This window comes from Crinia signifera, chromosome 6, assembly GCF_055691185.1.
Source record: "Crinia signifera chromosome 6, ASM5569118v1, whole genome shotgun sequence".
NCBI classification, from domain to species: domain Eukaryota; kingdom Metazoa; phylum Chordata; class Amphibia; order Anura; family Myobatrachidae; genus Crinia; species Crinia signifera.
In genome coordinates this window covers 221,596,384-221,616,703 of record NC_139222.1, presented here as the reverse complement: position 1 = coordinate 221,616,703, position 20,320 = coordinate 221,596,384, and the positions used below count along the sequence as shown (strand labels likewise).

The 20,320-nt window shown below is 43.7% G+C and overlaps 1 protein-coding gene across 36 annotated transcripts in view; it reads right to left on the bottom strand.

Annotated features, from left to right (window-relative positions):
• Window positions 1-10,653: 10,653 nt before the first annotated feature.
• SORBS1 (sorbin and SH3 domain containing 1) overlaps window positions 10,654-20,320 on the bottom strand; it is a 316,704-nt gene continuing 307,037 nt past the window's right edge. For 22 of the 36 annotated variants that reach the window (XM_083148896.1, XM_083148907.1, XM_083148911.1 and 19 more), the window contains 4 exons: window positions 19,919-19,978; window positions 19,299-19,357; window positions 14,539-14,651; window positions 10,654-13,767 (listed from right to left, as the gene is read on the bottom strand). In XM_083148896.1, the coding sequence (XP_083005022.1) occupies window positions 13,700-13,767; window positions 14,539-14,651; window positions 19,299-19,357; window positions 19,919-19,978 (300 nt within the window). In that variant the 3' untranslated portion in view covers window positions 10,654-13,699. Of the gene's footprint in view, window positions 13,768-14,538; window positions 14,652-19,298; window positions 19,490-19,918; window positions 19,979-20,320 lie in introns of all 36 variants that reach the window. The other 14 variants (XM_083148910.1, XM_083148924.1, XM_083148922.1 and 11 more) reach the window with 2 other exon arrangements.

The window sequence follows — 20,320 nt, the reverse complement described above, 5'->3', positions numbered from 1 at the left end:
CAGTGTGGTGTAACCCTGTGTGTAAGCTATTGCAATGTGGTGTTACCCTGTGTATGCTGCTGCAGCGGGATCCTGGGTGCAGCTGCAGTGGAATGTGTACAACAGGCACTGGGTACGGGTGTGGTATGGCACTCCAACAGTGAGGATCTCAACGTCAGGATCCCGACTGCCGGTGCTCCGACAGGGGGGCGAGCGCAAAGTAGTCCCTTGCGGGTTCGCTGCGCTTGCCACGCTGCGGGCTCGTTGGCTCTCTACAGGTTCTATTCTCCCTCTATGGGGGTCATAGACTGTCCCTATTTTGAGTATGTGGGGAGCACCAATTCCCTGTCTGACACAGTGCTCCAAAATGTCTAGTTACAGCGCTGGTTACATTGGGCCTAATTCGGTATGAATCACTATATTGAGAAAACATACTGTAATCCAGTCGATTATCAAACAACTACACATTCGACCCTGCAATCTGAGATTTCTGCATACCCATTACATACTTTGCAATCCACGTGGACTACAATTGAGTAAACTTAGCCAAGTGAAGTGGAGCGAGGCACCAGTAGGTACCAGTGTAGGTAACGCAAGGGTACATGTTACACTAATTGGGGGCCCATGTCAACAGATGTCGAAATAGACACCAAAAATTTTGATAAAAGCTTGATGTCTGTAAGTCAACAGTAATTAGGCTGACAGTCAATAAATCGACCCCATATTATTGACATGCATTAGATCGACAGGCATAAAACATCAACAATCCACAGGTACACAATATCAACATAACAATGGTTGACACAACATTCTTTTTTTTTATTTCTTCCTTTTTTTCAATACTTTACTCAGGGCGTAAACTAGGATCCACATGGAATGCAATTGGGAACAGAAAGCTGCCCGAAGCCTGGTGAGCGGGTTTCTGTGACTAAAAGTTGACAAGTTTCATGTCGACCTTGTGTACCTGTTGACCTTTTACATGTCGACATAATGACAATGTCAGTCTTTGTACTAGTAAACCTAACTCACATTAACCATATGGCAGTGGTCAGGGAACTCGGTCCTCATTACCCCACGCAGAGCATGTTTTGCAGGTCTCCTCACAGAATCACAAGTGAAATAATTAACTCCACCTGCGGACCTTATAAGATGTGTCTGAGTAATTAGTACACCTGTGCACCTGCTGGGTTACCAGCAAGACATGCACTGTGTGGGGTAATGAGTTCCCTGACCACTGCCATATAGGGTCGATCTAACGATCCACACCCAGCTGCACCTGTTGTGCAACCACTGCTGCGTCTTCGGGGCAACATCACCCTACTGATGCCCACTGGCTGTGACACAAGTACACACCCCATGACTCACCCATGACTCGTAGCCACACACCGGTGTTCCCACACAGAAACGCCCATCACATCTGCTTGGATCTCCAGGCAAATTTGATTTGAGTGTAAGCTGTACCTGCGCCCACCTGTGAATCACCTCCATAGTCATATCGATTTTGCTATTACTGTATCTGTAGTTCTTATATGGAAAGAGTAGAAATTGAGCAGAATTAACCTCTTTGCTGGGTTATGTCAAGGTCTAGGAAAGGGGGAAGGAGGCGTTGATGCACACCCTATTTTCAAACATGAGATGCCAACACTTATATGTATGGGCGATCAAGCCCCAGTGAAGCACAAGCGCGATTTCCCTAGCCTGCATGCAGTGTAGCAGAAATCGCCCAGTGTGTACTGGGCTTTACTTAATAGATTATTCTTACCCCATTGTGACACTTTATGTGCATCTGGTGGCAAGTTGTAAGCTATAAAAGTACCATCTATCTGAAGATTGGGACTAATTCAGAACCCGAAGCAGAGGCGGAACTACCATTGGTGCCACAGAGCCCATGAGGACTAAGGGGCCCACAAGCTTTGAAAGTATTATCTATCTGAACATTGGGCCTAACTCAGATCCCCAAGGAGAGGTGGAACTGCTTTGGAACTACCATTGCTGCTGAGGACCGATGCCCTTGTCACCCTCTTCCTGTCACACATGCACATGCGTAGTACGGATCCTGCATCGCTGGATGCATTGTGACTGCAGTTTCTGACTCGTTTAGGGGCACGGGGAACATTATTAACTAGTGTGAAAGCAAAAAAAAATAGTTTTTTTAGGAAGTATAAGCAGACTCAAAATAATAAAGACAAAGAGGAAGTGTCATGCGGTGAGGCAGAGCCTTCACTGTCACACTCCCAGGGCCGGCGCTTTCATTAGGCAGGTTTAGGCAGCTGCCTATGGGCGCCGGACCTGAGGGGGCAGTCCGCTGTCATTAGCTGATGCCCTTGGGCTGGACGGCCCATGAGATGTGTATGATGCCATCACGGGTAAGGGTGCCATCACAATCTACCCCTCCTGCTGCCTCCCCTTTAGCCCCCTGTCCGCTATCCGCTTGCTGCCAACCACCTGATATCCTCCTAATTCCACCTGCCCATTAGCCCCCTGCTGCCAGCATGTCCGCTATCTGCCTACTGCCGCCCACTAGCCTCCTATTGTCACCTGCATGCTTTGCCCTTGCTGCCCGCCGGCTCTCCTACCAGTGTCTCATGCACCTATGACAGATCCAGATGGGAGAAGCCAGACATACTGTAGTGTCTACCTCCTAGGTCAATGGACAGAAGCATCCCCCACCTGCACTGGTCTAAAGAAAGTGGGAAAGGTGTGTGTGTGGGGGGGGGGGTGTCACCTGACCAGACCAGCGTTGTATATCTATCTACATATATAGATAGATAGATAGATGGATGGATAGATAGAGATATATATTTTATTTATATATATATATATATATATATATGTGTGTGTGTATATCTTCAGACCAGACACAAAGTATATACAGTACATATATATATTAGGTACTTATGTAATATCTGGGCTCCCGTTTTTCTTATGAGACCGCGTCCCCTTGCGGGGCTCGCTGCGCTCGCCACGCTTCGGGCACGGTGGCTCGCTGCGCTCGCCACACTATATAAAATCAACTCCATGCGTATTTGGATAGTAGGGTTATGAAAAAATGGGGTGCATTTGACATGGGAGCCCAGATAATACATAAGTACCATATATTATAGCGGGGTCCTGGCAGTTACAGTACTTTGTACAGCTGCTCCGATGCCTTACTTTCCAAGTTGGAAATTAAGCGTACTTACATATACAGCTATGTATGTAACTATGCTCTTCTGTTTTTCTGTGTTTTGCCGCCCGAAATATATCAAACACAAGTGTGGCCTCTGTTGTGCGCTAATTCAATTACACAACTAGGTGATCCTCCGATAAGACTCTTCTGTTAGTGAGAGACGTAAAGCAAATGTAGGAAAAAGGGGGATTATCGTAGTGTGCTCAAATGGTACCACCTTATAGAACCCAACAATATGTGTTACATAAACATGATAAAACAGTCACACTTCATCTGTCAGATCATTTGTATTCGGAATGAGACGTAGACTTCGCTCATGCTGCTTTCCCACTGCAAAAACAGGTAAAGACCCGGTATTGTTAAACGGGACTTTAAAACGGGTCTGAGCCTGAAACCCCTTTCCCACTGCATGTTGTAAACGGTATATTACTGGTTAATTACCGTTTTTGTACCTTTCACATTGAACCCGTTTTGAAATGTACAAAAACGGTAATTCACCCGTAATATACCAACCCTCCCATGGTACCTCTCCTGCCCCCCTGGTATCTGGCAGCAAGTACTCCTGGTACCTGGCAGCTGGTACCCCTGCTCACCCCCCCCCCCACCCCTGGTACCTCGCAGCTGGTACCCCGCCCCCCCCCCCCCTCCCATGGTACCTGGTACCCACGCTAAACCCCCTTCCCTGGTACATGGTAGCGATCCGGGCAGCACGGTCGGCAGCGGGCGTGCCAGGGCTGCTATTCATCAGGTCCCCGACTGATGCATGAAAGCATGATTTCACAATCTCCTAACGGACCCGCTTCCTTCTGAGCACGGATCGCGCTGCCCGGATCCCCAGTGATCCCGCTGTCTGTGCACCAACTGCAGCCTCCTCCTGCATGATGCTTTCATGCATCAGTTGGGGACCTGTCGACTAGCAGCCCTGGAACGACCGCTGCCTTCCGCTGCCCACATCGCTGCCAGGTACCATAACAGGTAGATAACAGGTCTTAAACGGGTAGGACACTGCTTTTTACCCGTTTAACAAATACTGCCAGCACCCTGGAGCTTTCCCACTGCAGCTCTACCCGTTTAAAAAGGTTATTTACCGTTTAAGAGCTGCAGTGGGAAAGGGGTGTCAGAAAAAGTAGTCCTTTATAAAAAAAAATCCCAACGTGTTTCGTCAGAACGACTTCATCAGGGGCGTGGCTACAAGTGGCACAGAAAGACCAATGCCCATCGAACGATTTCTCCTGCCTTCGGGAATAAAAGTCAGTCTCACCGGAGACAGACTTGAGTCCTGTGCGGTCAGCCGCCTGCCCCCGGGTGACCTCACAAATTTGCCCCATTTCAAATGGTAATGAATGAGACCCTTAGTCCTGTAATGCCTTTTACTCCCTATCTGCATGAACGTTGCCAGAATTAACTAGAATTTCTATTTGAGTTATGTTTCTTTCGTATGGATGAAACCAAGTTGTTTTTTCTTTCCTCAAATGTAATCCAAAAGTCTGGAATCTCTGACCTGTGGGCAATGGAGGCTCAGATGCGATACTGAAACAGCAGCCGATGCACTAACAAACCTACAAATCTGCCTGGGAGTTACTTAGAAATCAGATAATCTGACTAACATGTGGACCTTTGTCCATGGAAATCAGAGATATGTCAGAAGATAGGCATGTTACCAAGAGGTGGAAGCAAATGTTACATTACTGAGTGGTTTCCCAAGACTGTAAATGTGACAAACACAGAAAAAAAGCTATAAACTATACAGATACAGTAGCGCAAAAAAACATAATTTTTTTAGGTTTATCAAAACATCCTGTGTTATTAATAAATGGACATTACATAAACATTCCCATATAAAAGAACATTTGCTAAGCTGTCACTGACGAGTTTTGTGCAGTCCCAAGATTAATAGAGACTCGTCATTGTTATCTGGCCCAAGAGTTCCTCTGTAGAGTCACTCAGGAAAATGATAAGGAACGGCCTCAGCCTGCTTACACAGATACACTTGACCAAACTGGTTGTGCAGCTGTCTTATATTCAATATGCTGTACACTGGAACTCTGGCAGTAGTATTTAAAATAAAGACGCAATATCTGCATGATGACATTTAGCTGAAATGTTTTACTTATGGTGCGATATATTGCAGTAGGAAATCAACAAAAAGACATAAATAACATATAAAAAGGCCAGTAATTACAGAGAAACCCTTGTATGCCTACTGCTGATCCAGACCTGATTGCACTGCCGCAAATTAGCATGGCCAGTGATCAGTTTAGCCTCCGCCCTGCTCCAGTGAAATTCCACCATGCAAATGAATGTGTACAGCTGCACATCCGTTCACCCCAGCTCAGAGCGAATATATCCAAATTCTGTCAGAAGCTGCTCACCATTGAATGATTATACTGTGAGGCAGTCCTGGGCTGCCTAGCAGCCCAGGACTAATGGTGCCCATACACTACGGAGATATTGTATACAATCCTTCGATTTCGACCGCATCTGTGCAATAAATCAAAGGCATGTGTTCACGTCGAATGCAGGGGTAAATACAGAAACAGATTTAACCCCCCCCCCCCAGTGGCAGCACCCATAACCTCCCCAGCCCTCAGTGGCAGCACTCCCCCTCCCCAGCCCTCATTGGCAGACCTACCTCCCACTTCTTTTGGCAGGGGGATCAAAGGGGACAGCTGATCCAGGCCCCAAATTAAGCCTGATTGCTGGTGAGCTGCCACTTAATTCCCCAAACCCCCCCCCCCCCCCAGCAGAGAATTTCACCACGGGCAGGACTTGGGAGAAGGGAGGAGGCCTTAGACTATGGCCGCCGCTTACACACACTGACATGAGCCAGTGCTGCTGTGGAAGGCTCCCGGCAGCCGCTTACATACACTGACATGAGCCGATGCTGCTGTAAGTGGTGGCTTGCAGATGCATGTCCCTATGGGCCGCCCCCAGGCAGCTCCCGTAACCTCAGTTGGGCAGTTGTAGAGGCTACCACTGGGCGACAAGCATGTAAATTCCCCCTGGCAATGAGCATTTAAACCTCCTGGGCAATGAACGTTTAATATCCAATGGCAACTAACATGTTATCCCATGGTAACAAGCATTTAACCCCCCTGGCAACAAAAATGTTATCCCCCTGGGCAACAAGCATTTAACATTAATCTTCCCTGAGCATTGAGCAGATAATCTCCATTGGGTAACAAACATGTACTACCCCATGGCAACAAGTATGTACACCCTGTGATAAAGAGCATACACCCAGGCAAGAAGCATGTAACCCCAGGAATTAAGCAAGAAACCGTTGGCAATGACCACGCAACCCCTGGCAAAGAGCATGTAGGTAAGTGGCACTTATGTGGCATAATATGTAATAGGCATTACGGCATGTTGTATAATATGTAATGGGTATTACGGTGTATGGCAGAATATGTAACAAGCATTACGATGTGTGGTATAATATGCAATGGGCATTATGGCATGTGGCCTAATGTGTAATGGGCATTATGGTGTGTGGCATATGTAATGGGAATCACAGTGTGTGGCATAATATGTCATGGGCACTACGGTGTGTAGCATAATGTGTAATGGGCATTACGGCATGTGGTATAATGTCTAATGGGCATTATGGTGTGTGGTATAATGTGTAGTAGGAATTATGGTGTATGGCATAATGAGTAGTAGCTTTAGGTTCAGAATTGAGACTGTCTGCTCTGGGGGCTGCCATTACATGGGACTTCTTGCCACCAATACGGGTGTGGTATGCCGTTCCTACAGTCGGGATCCCGACTGGCCGGACTCAGACAGCGTGGCCAGAGCAACAAAGCACCTTGCGGGCTCGCTGCGGCCACCTATTCTATTCTACCTCTATGGGGGTCGTGGACCCCCACGAGGGAGAATAGCCAACGGCCATTGGGAACCCGGCCGTCTGTGTTTTAACAGTCGAGATCCCGTCCGGCACCCACCAATACGCCCACCATCCTTCCCTGATCCACACACCTTCTAGTGCTTGAGGGGGTGGGGGCCCCCAAAATATATCTGTGTATGGGGCCCCAAGATACCTGCCTATGAATCCTAGGTGACCTATGAAATTTTGATCCTCATCATTTGTTTCCAAATTTCTCACAGGTAGAATCAGAGTGAAGTGATCCAATATAATTGAATTAAGCATTGTATAGATCACACACTGGTGCTACACACATTAACAGAAGGGAATGGTGTATAAGGTGTGTGATTAAGATTCAGGGTACCTTCTCCATGACTATTGTTCATTTCCTGAATATCTAAATATGTTCTCAATTGAGCTTTGATAGAACAACCTGTAGATCACCTGTAAATTCACATTGGCACAGCACATTAAGAAGATGACTGTGTAGCTCTTGTGGAATGCGTAGCATGTTCACTTGTGTAATACTTGCCAACTTTGTATTTAAGGTATACGTAATGCAGTTAAGGTCTGGGTGCTTCAGAAGTCTCCAGGAAATGATCGTTTATATTTTAGATATACCTGATGACATGAAGGTTCTGGGCGCTTGATACCATTATTTTCCATCCACTCTTCTGGGAGATCAGTCAAATGACTCCACTTACATTCAGAACTTAAGTCTGCAGGAAATGTAGGCAAAAGCCATACATTCAAGGCAGTTCTTACAAAGATTGACCTAGTTTTACTCAGCCTCAGTACTGATGGCATGAATGTTCCTATAGATGTGTGGCCACTTCTGAAAGATATTGGCATCTGATTCAATTCTGTGAATTGACAGGTGCAATGAATAGTAATTCAGATGTTGATCCCGTATAATTTGGAAGTATACAAATGGCAATTTGAGGTCTTATTTAGAGTCTGATAGTGGAAGGAGCAGGGTTCCCCTGCAGCACATAGGAGTAACTTTACTATGAAGCGCTTTCAAAACCACAGAGTCTTAGGTGGGTTCATCCAACAGATTTAAAGGTAGAATATAAAATACAACCTATCTGCCTGCTCTCAAAAGCAGGGTCTTCTTCCCTTCTGACCTTTACCCTCCCCTCCCTTATTATATCCATAGGCGAATCTAGGGGGTGGTCCGGGGGTGCACAGGACCACCCATTAGCCCATTTTGTAGCTGAGGGATGGGGCTTTCCAACGAGCCCAGCCCCGTGTCTCTAGCCCCCTGGGAACCAGAGATACTGCCAGGCAAAGCTGGAACGTTTTCCCTATAGGATAACATTGGACCCATCTAATTCCGACCCGCACCCAGTTCAACAGCTGCCAGTTCCCCCTTCTGCATCACTGAAGCTCAAGGTTGATGTCAGTCAAACCCAAATCGCTGGGCCTTCAATCTGATACCAGGCTGGATCCATATGGATTAATTGATTCCAGGGATATTGAGGTTAAACCGTTTTTTTTTTTTTTTTATTTCTTAAATGTCATTTCATGACTGTTTATGTTCTTTGAGGGCAGATTTCTCTGGAACCAAACAGCCCAGTTTCACGGGACCAAAAATCATTCGAAGCCAACTCAAAAGTTCTTCAATATGATACTGGTCTCATGTAAATGGGTCAGTTGGTTCCGAAGATATAGCTTGTTGGTTAAAGGGGTGTAGGGAGAGGGTAGTGTTTGTCTCTCCCCCTCACACCAGAAAATGCAGGGACTAGGCTGGTGTATAAGGGGTCAGCCTGGGAATGTCCCTGCATGATCCTGGTACCACATTCCCGGGTAAATCCCTGCATTTTCTGTTGTGAAAGGGGTATTATTTCAAACAGCCGTGACCTGCAGTGCTCTGAATACAGCCGGGCAGCCCCCTGCTCTCTGCCCAGCTGTCAATGACTGTCACCCCTGCAGCTTCCGCTCCAATTCTTCTCCCCGCTTTCACCTTAGCCCGCCCCCCTTTAATCACGTGGTGCCGGCGCCCGGTGTGCTCCCCCGACGTCACGCACAACAGCGCGCATAATATTTCAAATGTCCACTCGGCTAGAGGGGACACCAGGAGGGGAGTGGGAGCGTGCTCTGCGCTGCGCTCTGCTCCTCTCCCCATAGAAGCAGCTGCACCGCTCTCCATCTCTCCCTGCAGCAGCAGCGAAGGCTCATTATGGTGTGTGGCCTAATGTGTAATTGGCATTACGGCGTGTGGCATTATGTGTTATGGGTATTACAGAGTTTGCTAAAATGTGTAATGGGCATTACCGTGTATGGTCTAAAGTGTAATACCACACCCCTTTGTGTGATGCCACACCTCCTTTCCATGGGGCCACGCCCCCTTTTTGCGGCGCGGCTACGCCGCGCAAAGGTCCCACTGCTATTGTGTCTAGTTCTGGGACCACCCATTACCATAATTCTAGATTCGCCTATGATTATATCATCTCTTCCCCACTGACCACAACACCCCAAACCTTTGGGTTCTACTCTTGTCGTACATGTAGCAATGGTTATATGGCATGTATCCCGAGCAATATTTTGTAAAGTCTTTTGGATTTGTTATGGTTTTGTTTGTGCTCTTTCTGCTTATGCACTTTAGAAGGTGCTGCAAATTCCTGTGTTGCCACATAATAAAGGATAATAAAACACAAAACCAGGTGTGTTTTGTATTTAATACTATTGGCTCCATTAAATATGACTGAAACCTCCAAAGAATAATGGGCAAATTTACTAAAGGAAATTTGTAAAAAAAATAGGTGTATTTGTATCCAGAAAAACACTTATTTTTGACATTTACTATCCCGAAAATACAGCAAATCATAGTCGTATTGATGTGCTATCAATACGAATACGAATGGCCTTATTTTCGGGATAGTAAATGTCAAAAATAAGTGTATTTCTGGATACAAATACACCTATTTTTTAAAAATTTCCTTTAGTAAATTCCCCCCTAAGTATCTAAACATGGCACAGTACATTTTTCCTATAGTAAGGTTCCTATCAATCTGATAAAGAAGTCTTGGGTGAAACTCATCTTTATATGAAACTATGACTAGTTCGAGCGCAAATTCACACCATTGCAAGTGATTTAGAACCCACCGACAAAAGGTGGTACACCCGTCCCCATTCGCACGCCAGGTTCGGTCGTCCGGCACGCAAATGGATGTTTTACATGAACAACCATTCGCATGCCAGTGGGAACCTCCCTCATCTTTTGATGGTCGCCGACCATCGAATGATGGGAAAGGCACACGCATATGTGCGGGTGGTCCAGATCACTCGTACATACTGTATGAACGTAGAAATGAAGTGATATGGGCGGGCAGCTGACTTCCGATTATGTCAGCTGCCCGCATGTGTGTTACAACCTAATCACCAAATGTACACCCAGCGTTTTCTTGGTAACACCCATGAAACGCTGGGCGTATGGATATGCTAATGCCCCTGGCCAGCACCCCATGCCCCTCTCTTCCCCCCGCTTGCAAGGCAGGGAGCATGCCATCGACGACAGATTAAGCGCCAAGTTTGCATGCTCCCATCACGTGCAGAAATTTTGCGCCCGACCAATTCAATCTGAATAAGGGCATTTGTGTAGAGGCTGAATTGTTAAAGGAAATCAACAAACCCACACTTCTTGAATGCTTTCTTTTATTATAATTCAAAATATAATGCACTGCAATAAGAAAACAACACAACATAACATTATGTTATAGTGAGGCGCAAAGTGGTCATCTATTAATGACGTACGTGTCCGACTATATAGTCAAATAGGTAATGACTAATGCATTGTTACTGTGGAGTTTCCAATTCTTAACATAGTTCTAAATATTGTGGCTTAAATGCAACTGCAGGGTTAAAATATTAATAAAACAATGGATACATTATTTTCTCTCTCAAAATGTGAGCAGTGTTATTTTGTTAACCAGGTTATAGATATTTGTGCTAAACCCTTTACGTGAAGTTATTAACAACTCTCCTTCATTTAAATTAAAACTTTAAAAAAAAAAAACAAAAAAAAAAACACTTCTCTCCTATTCTCCCGGCTGTTGTATTTTTCCTCTTCTGTCTTTTCACTTAAATTATTTGGTTCTATACAAGGTAACATACATGTTCTTTACAAAGTCAAATGTACATATTTACAATCGCTATCCTCTTAGAAACCTTTTTGAATGTACTTGTGTACGGTACATGGCAAAAAAAAAATAATCTTTAGTATTAGGAACACAGGTAATATATATATATATATATTTATGTATACTTATCAAAACATAGTGCTAGTCATGCCAACATAGCTTTCTTAATAAATCAGTAGAAAAGCGCCAGCAAAAAATAGTCATTTTACATTATTAAATATATCTTATTATGACAAAAGAACATTCGAGATCTGGTTTGTAATTGCAAGGTGCAAACTTACAGTGTATTTGTTGCATTTTGTTTTGAAATAAATGTTAATTTGATAGGGGGTTACAGTATGTGATAGTCTCATAAAACAAGGATCATTGTCTTTTCTCAGAGGTAATGAAAAAACAGCGCAGTATGTTTTAGTTCAGTAAATGAAGGTCAAATTGGAAAAGGACATACTGAAAGTGAACCTGTCTCCTACACAGAGTATTGGCAGCCATTTTGTTGTGTCTCAGTGAGGTCACTTGTTCCTAGGGTTGACTAAAGTTTCCTAAAAACATTTTCAGCCCACAAAATATCTGCCTATACTTTGCATGTGTGACACTGAAACAGTCTAAAAAGAATTAAATGATAATAACAGACCAGTAACTGCAAGGTAAATGAATAGTTTGTGTTATCTCATAACAAGTAACAGTAGTCATTTGCATTTACAGAGAAGTCTGCAGAACTCTTGCTTCCTGCACTGTGACATCATGCACCTATATACAGTATCAGCTACTGCACCAGTTATGTGCAACCAAATGGCAATGATAAGCAAGCGTTTGCTGGCTCACTTATGTAAGGTGTGATGTCTGAAATCCTATTTATTGTGTTTTTATTAATCAGGGAAGGCGAAAGCACGTGTTTGGAGGCATTTCTGTGTCAGACGTAACTGTGTCTGTTGAGAATTCATTGTGTACATCTCTTTTATTAAAGTATAACCCCCATGTCACAATTAATGTTCTGTGCATGAAGTCATATCATCTAAAGGATTGACATGGGTAGAACAAAATCCACTTCCTATGTAACCAGTGACACATGAATTCTGGTTATTTGCCACCCACCTGCCTCTTCTAATCACACTAACATAGAAGGAATAAGAGTACACGTCTGTACAGACATAACTAAACTGTCTACATACTGATTGTTTACCAAACGGAAAGCAGTTTATACTGAATAGTCACGTCTGTACAAATATTGCATCCAAATTCCCCTACGTACAGTAGCAGAGTGTTTTTGGATCAAACCTTTAAGAGAATTTTTCACGATTGCCTAAATTAAGATATAGTGGACGTTTATCTCTCCTTATCGCCCTTGGATTTATCTCTGGTTAAAGCTTACTACATCTGTCCCAGAATGAGGAGTATGCTATATTGGAATATACCTTCAGACATGTAAATAAAAAAAACCACAGCTGATGTATATGAGAAAATTGGTTCTGAACTGGTGAAATCTGTGGACGTTACCTTTATGTTTTACAAATTGGTGATATACTCAAGAAATCAGATCACGTTTGACAGATCATTCTGCAAGTTATGTACCAGCATCTAGAGGGCTTCATGTTGTCAGTTCATGTTTTACATCTTTTATACCTTTGCTGCCTATGACATTTTCTTGTGGTAATTAAGCAAAAAAAAAAAGTGCCACAGCAAAAAATGGATATGAAACAACAGAGGTAATGACAATTTTGCATTAAAGTGCACTTGTCACCTACACACAATAGTGGCAGCCATTTTGTGGGCCTAATCAATATTCCGATTATCATTCGAATAAGAACTAGTGACATCACAGTATACTGACTGGCTGCTTTCTCAGTTGATTGCACTGAAGGTCAAGTAGTAGGAGACATTTGCTCCCCACCAACCACCTAAATATCCAACAACGTGCATAGGATTAGAAAGCAAGATGGCGGCTTCTGAAAAGGTGCAGAAATAAGATATAATTTAGTGGAACATAAGAACTAAAAAAAGAGATAGAGGGGTGGTGGGGGGCATATTTTTAGGGGTGAAAGGTCACAGTCACTTGCAACCCAAAGGGCTTATTTCCAGACCTGCAGTCTCACCTTATACATTTAATGAAGAACATTTTGTGCCTCCCAGTCGCACAATTCTAGGCGCATTTTCCCCACAGTAATACAAGTCTTTAAACACAGGAAAGTAGGCACACTGGTGCGAAACCAAGGCGCTGCACTTCATAGATGATTCCACTGTATGTAGGTCGACAAGTACACATAATGTAATACTAAGTATTAAAAGATAGGTCCCACATTATAGTGAAATAACTTTAAGGCAATACAGCAACCAAATATTGACTACACGGATTGACTCTTCATTGCCTTGTGTTAGAACGCCAGAGATAACTCTTATTTTTTTTTTCAAATTACTGACACATGTAAACGCTTCATATAGACTCTTAACTAATACATTCAGCAACTGCCTTCACATAGCATAATACAACTAAGCCAGGTTCTTTATGAATGTTGCTTAATAGTTCTGTAGCCAAGTTCAATATCATCTTTAATAAAACACTGATTTGACATAGTTGCCAGGGAAGGTGCCAAACAGCTTTGTTCTTCTTGATGTACCTGTAAGATAATAAAAGTGAAATCAATAAAATAAAATGAATGGGGTTAGAACTTTATCCTGGTCACTTACATCACCAGCTTACACATGGTAATGTTTAACAAGGAGTAAATGTCTGCATGTTCATATGTGGTACACATAGACGTGAGTGGAAAAACGTCATCTTATATAACATGGTTGCCGACTTTTGTTATCTCCTCTCTGGGAGAAGCCCGGAAAGTAGACTTTCAGCAAGAGTTCGGGGGGGGCGGGGCTTGAGCGCAACGTCATTAAGCCCCATCCCCATGCTGGAAAATGACCCGGGGTGCCTAGCCCCGCCTCCTCCCGGAGATCGGCAAATCAGGTTATCTAAACCCCGCGGTCAGGGGGGGAGGAAGCTGCAAACAGGGGGGGATCTGGGATGGTTGCCCACCTTTTCGGGGGGCTGGGAGGGGGACCCGATTTTCGGGACCCTCCCGGCCATTCCGGGAGGGTAGGCAACCCTGTTATATAATAATGTTCCAAAATGTTTTAATATGTTTTAAATGTTTTAATAGGGACAGATGACACAGCAGTGGGAAAGGCCAATTGGTTACCCATCGGCTCAAAGCTCCAGAAAGTATCACATTCCAGAACTTGTTACATACCTGCGGCTAAAACTTCACCAGATTTTTACCAGCATTTACCTTTAGTATTGTACTTTAAGCCCCAGGTACAGCTGTACAGTTATACAGTCTGGGATTGGAGGCCAAGGGGATGACAATAGTGCAGTGACTCGTTAGTGAATATCTTACCTACAAACCAGCCATCGTCACACTTCTCCATAACATCTACAATGTCCCCTTCTCTGAGCTCCAACTCATCCTCATTTTGTGGGATGTAACTGTACAACGCCTGATAGCTAAACCTGAAATATAAAGTAAAGAAGAATATGCATCATGATCTGGATAGAAGGACACCGACAGGTACATGTGAAAGAAAGGGTAATATCTTAAACGTTAAGAACTCTGAGCCTGATTCAGATGTGACTGGAGATTCTATTACTGGTGTGACACCACCCGCTACATTACTGATCCAAAATATGCCCTAGGACACAGTATTGGATCATGTTCCTGCTGCTTGCCACCGCAGGAACCACCAAGAAGCTAGGAGATCTCTGTACTCTGACTGAGATCCTAGCCTCCCCCACAATGGTGGTGAAAAGCCTCCATTAAAAAAAATGGAGGCTGGTGCGGCCCCTCCCAGGCCTCCAATCATGGACTTTCTGCGTCCTGTGTCACAAGGCTGTGCAGGACGGCACTCCGTCTACATCTGAAGGGTATACAGTCACTAGGTCAACACTCGAAAGGTTGACATGCATCAGGTCGACACATTTAAAAGGTGGACATGGCTTTAGGTCGACATGGTCATTAGGTCGACACAAGTATTAGGTTGACATTGGGAAGGTTGACAGTCAAAAGGTTGACATGGGTTTTTCACTTTTTTGTGTTGTCATGTGCCGGCAGGCAGCATCTCATGCCCTATCATCCACAAGAGAGTGGAGGGAGACTATAATAGTGTGCCAAGCATAGCAAGGCACCGTGCCCGAAGCATGGCGAGCATGGGGATGCAGTGCACTGATACAGTGCCCATGCCGATGGTGTCGACATTCGGGACAAAGAAAGTGAAAAACCCATGTTGACTTTCTCAATGTCGCCCTAACGCTTGTGTGGACATAATGACCAGGTCGACCTAAAGCCATGTTGACCTTTTTAGCGTGTCGACCTAAGGCCTTTCAACCTTCAGTAGTCTACATAATGCATGTCAACCTATCTGCGGTCGACCTAATGATCCACACCTGAAGAAGCGTTATACAGACTTCATAAGAAGTATTTACTTATTAATACACAGAAAAGTGTAATTTCCGTACTTTCAGGGGTACCCAAATCTAGGCCAGAAAAGCAGACAGAAACTCTTTGGGCAATAGCCCAGAGAGAATTTCTCCTGGGCTTCCAACATCCAGTGGTTCGTTAGATCAGAAACATTGGGGCCCACAGTATACATTATACCCTGCTGTGGGCAAAGGAACAACCTACATGCACCGTTTGTACAGTGACATCACATGTACTGATGGGAAGGACACTGCTGGAACTGTTCTACTGGTCAAATCTGATTTTAAAATGTCTGAATTTGAGCAGCAAACCCAAATCATACAGAGATGAACAATACACGCTGGGAATGCAGCGTGTACGATTTTGCGTGTGATGCGATCTGCGGCCAGGGTGCAGTGAATAAATTAACTAGTGAGATCGCATCGAATGGCACGAAAAAGTGCCATAGTCAAGCACTATAAAGAAAACAAAAAATGGCAGAATAATCTGCACATGTATGACCAGCTTTAGCCATTACACAGACCATTAGGAATGACGTAAGTAAGCCAAGCAACTGTAATATAGACAGGCCGGAGTGCTGTACACAAAGAAATAGAGGACAGGGACACATGATACCAAATGCAGGGCTAGCACAAATAGCTGCAGTGCCTCTGAGGTATCTTATATCTAAGTAGTGATATACAGTACAATGTAAGTATACTGATATGACGGGTCCTAATCTTGAATTCCCTCAGGCAGCTGTGCTAATATCTAGCATTTCCAGGCAGTCTCTCCGCTAATCTCTTCAGTACATCGAGCCACATTCCTCCTGTACTGTATGTAATGGAAAGAATGAGGCAATGCCGGAGGCTATTGAAAGGTATGTCCCAGTCATTGGCTTCATTGTTATTTCCTATTCCACAAATAGGTCAGAGGTCATAGGGTGACATCATGCGTTTCATGTGGTGGAAAGATCACATACCCAATACAATGAGCAGTGAACAAAAATGAGAATCCACTGAGGTAAACGCTAATCTTTTTAGGGTGATGTCAGTCATAAGGCTTGTCCAAGCTCTCTACAGCATAAAAGTAAATGGTTAATTTTAACCTAGCTCTATATAAAAGCCGCAAATTCATATAGTTGTTATATCGCTTTAAAATATTAATCTATCCTGAAGTAGAATCAGATTGGTTGCTTTGGGCAACATCCCATTTTCAATAGAATTCAGAACAAAAATACATATCATATCCATCTCGCCAGTAGTGGCTGTGGCTTAATACTGTAGCTTATCCGAGAGAAACATCAAGAAACAGGGTATCAGCCCTAGCACTTAATGGCTGAACCATTCTTTGTAAGATTACCACAGAATATTAGCGCCACTTTATAATTTAAGCTCCAACCTTTTGAGAATGGTGGTTATTCTACTTAAGTACAGCCGATCATGTCAGGAGTGGGTCACAAAAGAGCAATATCAAATGTCCATACTTATTTCTGCCAGCAGATGGTGCGGGAATTGCACTATATACAGAGCTGTCTTAACAGTATTACATAGAAACATAGAATTTGACGGCAGATAAGAACCATTTGGCCCATCTAGTCTGCCCCTTTTTTACCCTTCAGGTAAACTCAACCCTTTTTAATCCTTATTTCTTTGTAAGGATATTCATATGCCTATCCCAAGCATGTTTAAATTGTTCTACTGTCTTAGCCTCTACCACCTCTGATGGGAGGCTATTCCACTTATCCACTACCCTTTCTGTGAAGTAATTCTTTCTAACATTTCCCCTGAACCTTCCTCCCTCCAGTTTCAGTGCATGTCCTCGTGTTTTATTACTTGTTTTCCTTTGAAGAAAATTTCCCACCTGTACTATGTTAAAACCCCTGATATATTTGAAGATTTCTATCATGTTCCCCCTTTCCCTTCTCTGCTCCCAACTATACATGTTAAGATCTTTTAGTCTATCCAGGTAAGTTTTGTGATGTAGGCCATGCACCATTTTAGTTGCCCTTCTTTGTACACTCTCCAATGTATTTATATCCTTCTGAAGATATGGCCTCCAGAACTGGACACAGTATTCCAGATGAGGTCGTACCAATGACCTATAAAGTGGCATTATTACGTCTTTTTTTCTGCTACTGATTCCTCTCCCTATGCAACCAAGCATCTGACTAGCCTTCCTCATTGCTTTGTTACATTGCCTCCCTGCCTTTAAGTCACTTGAAATAGTGACTCCTAGATCTCTTTCCTCCTCAGTAGTTTCCATTATAGTACCCTTGATACTATATTGAGACTTTGGGTTTTTGAGTCCCAAGTGCATAATTTAGCATTTTTTTGCATTAAACTGTAGTTGCCATTCTCTTGACCAATTCTCAAGTTTACTTAGATCATCAGTCATTTGATTTACCCCTCCTGGTGTGTCTACTCTGTTGCATATCTTTGTATCATCTGCAAAAAGGCATACTTTCCCTTCAATACCATTTGCAATGTCACTAACAAAGATATTAAAGAGCACTGGTCCAAGTACAGATCCCTGGGGTACTCCACTGGTAACATGTCCCTCCATAGATTTTGTAGGCACTGCGGCATGAAATGCATTTGGGGCCCCTCCAAACCCATTCATGGGAAAAAATGTTAAAGAAAAATCATAACAGGCCCCTCTTGTGGTCCCATGCCATCTCTTCACTTGCTTCTATACAGTGAATAGCGATCAGCACCCTGATTGGTGGACAGTTATCCACCAATCAGCATGCTGACAGTTATAAATGGTCTGATTAGGCAGGGAAGCTGGAAGTGAATGCTGCCTGGATGCTCTGATAGTGTGTAATTCCCAATTAGAGTGACCAAGCAGATGCCCACAACCCACTATGCCACGGCTTGAAGGCCCCTAGAATTGGGGGGCCCTTGAAAAGCTGCCCATTAAGCCCATAAGTTAAGATGGCCATGGCTATATACAGTATATGTCAGATGAATGAGAAGTATACAGTGCATCGAGAATGGAATGACTAGATTTGCGTCCTTTGACTCCGTAGAATCTGCTTGTCTGAGTGGAGGTAACTGTCAATCACTTGCTGAACTGACACAACCCATGCATTAGAGGTTTCTACTGATGCTGTAGTGTTCATTTAAAAAGAGAAAATGACCATTGTGCTGGTTTTTACTCAATATAGTAATAGCCAGCTCCAAGTAGTTCAGCGTAGGGCTGGTGTTCCTAGGGGAGATGTATAGCGGGTATTGCAGTGGGGCTCAAGTATTTTACAAAATTGGAACTCCTGGTCATATAAATTTGCCACCAGTTCCAAAACCCTTTCCCATTATATCAAACAAAATCACAGTTAAAAAAGAGCCATAAAATAAATAAAACATAACTGATTAAGAAAAACTCATAAGACCATAATCATGTAATAAAATAAAACCAGTCTAGAAGATGGTTGAGGATGGATCGTAGGGAGACATCTTGGTCATTTGTTGTAATTTGGCAGTCTATATACAAAGCCTTGGATGTAGGTAAAGTACCAACCAATCAGCTTCTAAATGCCATGTCATTGGCTGTATTTAAAAAAATTACAGGAGCTGATTGGTTGGAATTTTATACCCAAGAGACTCTTCCATGATGTGGAGACAGAAATCGTTTACCAGCATCATGCTAGAACATTGCTCTGTACTGGTGTTCTACTGAAACAAAGAATATGATTGGTTACTTACGCATCTTGTGGGGTCTGACTCCGCTCTATGCTGTCCCTTCTCTGTTGTGCTTGAGGTTGCTGAGAAATGATTAAACATTGTTTATTGTCATAGGAAGACACTTTGTGTCGATAGTCAAAGGGGTGAGAGATAGTACTGCAATAACGGACTGATTTCTCTGCAATGCTTATTATCTCATTGCAGACCGCTTCCTGCCGACAGTCAACAAGAGAAAAGAGACAAGGAAACACCGAGACATTCCAGAGTGCATCAGATAAGTCCAGTACACAACAGAAGTGTGGATCCCATTAAGTCCATGATGTGGAGTCCAGGGGGTAAGCATGGAAAAACAGGCAAGATACAGAAGAAGGTTGAATTTAGTACAGATATATACAAGAAGCTGCGGAGAGCCTGATGCAGTTAGCATGTTGCTGTTAGAAAATGCTCTCATTCTAGCAAAGAAACATTGGTGAGCTTGGCTCTGTCATGCATTACTGCCATTAGGAGTCAAGGTGCAGGCGTAGCGAGAGAGAGAGTATATTATTGGTATCGAGAAACAGAAACACACAGATTAACACAGACAGAAGTCAAATCAATGCACCAGTGGCCTGTCCATATCCAGCGCATTAAGGATCTCTTACCACATAGCTCTTTTCAGACTCTGTGAGGTCTGGTCCTGTGGTCAGTGTATGATGAGGCTGCTGTGGTCATCAAGCAAATTATAAGGGACACATTTAGCAAGGGTTATTTGTTATAGGGTGACACATAAAGGCACATAATACTATAAGACAGTTCCGATTGGCAATTCCACTCCAGGGGCTGTTAGAGGAAATTCTTTTCTATGCATCCGTGCCTTCTTGTAACACTGCAATAATGGTTCTTTTCTGATTTTGGTTCTAGGTTATATCCCTGTTGCCTTTTCACCTGTAGGGGGCAGCCGTGTCACTGGCCGCAGTCTTACCTAATGCTAATGCCGTTACATAGCCCGCCCCTGGTGTGCATCCGCGCATCCAAATGTGTAAGGACTGAGACACCCACTTTAA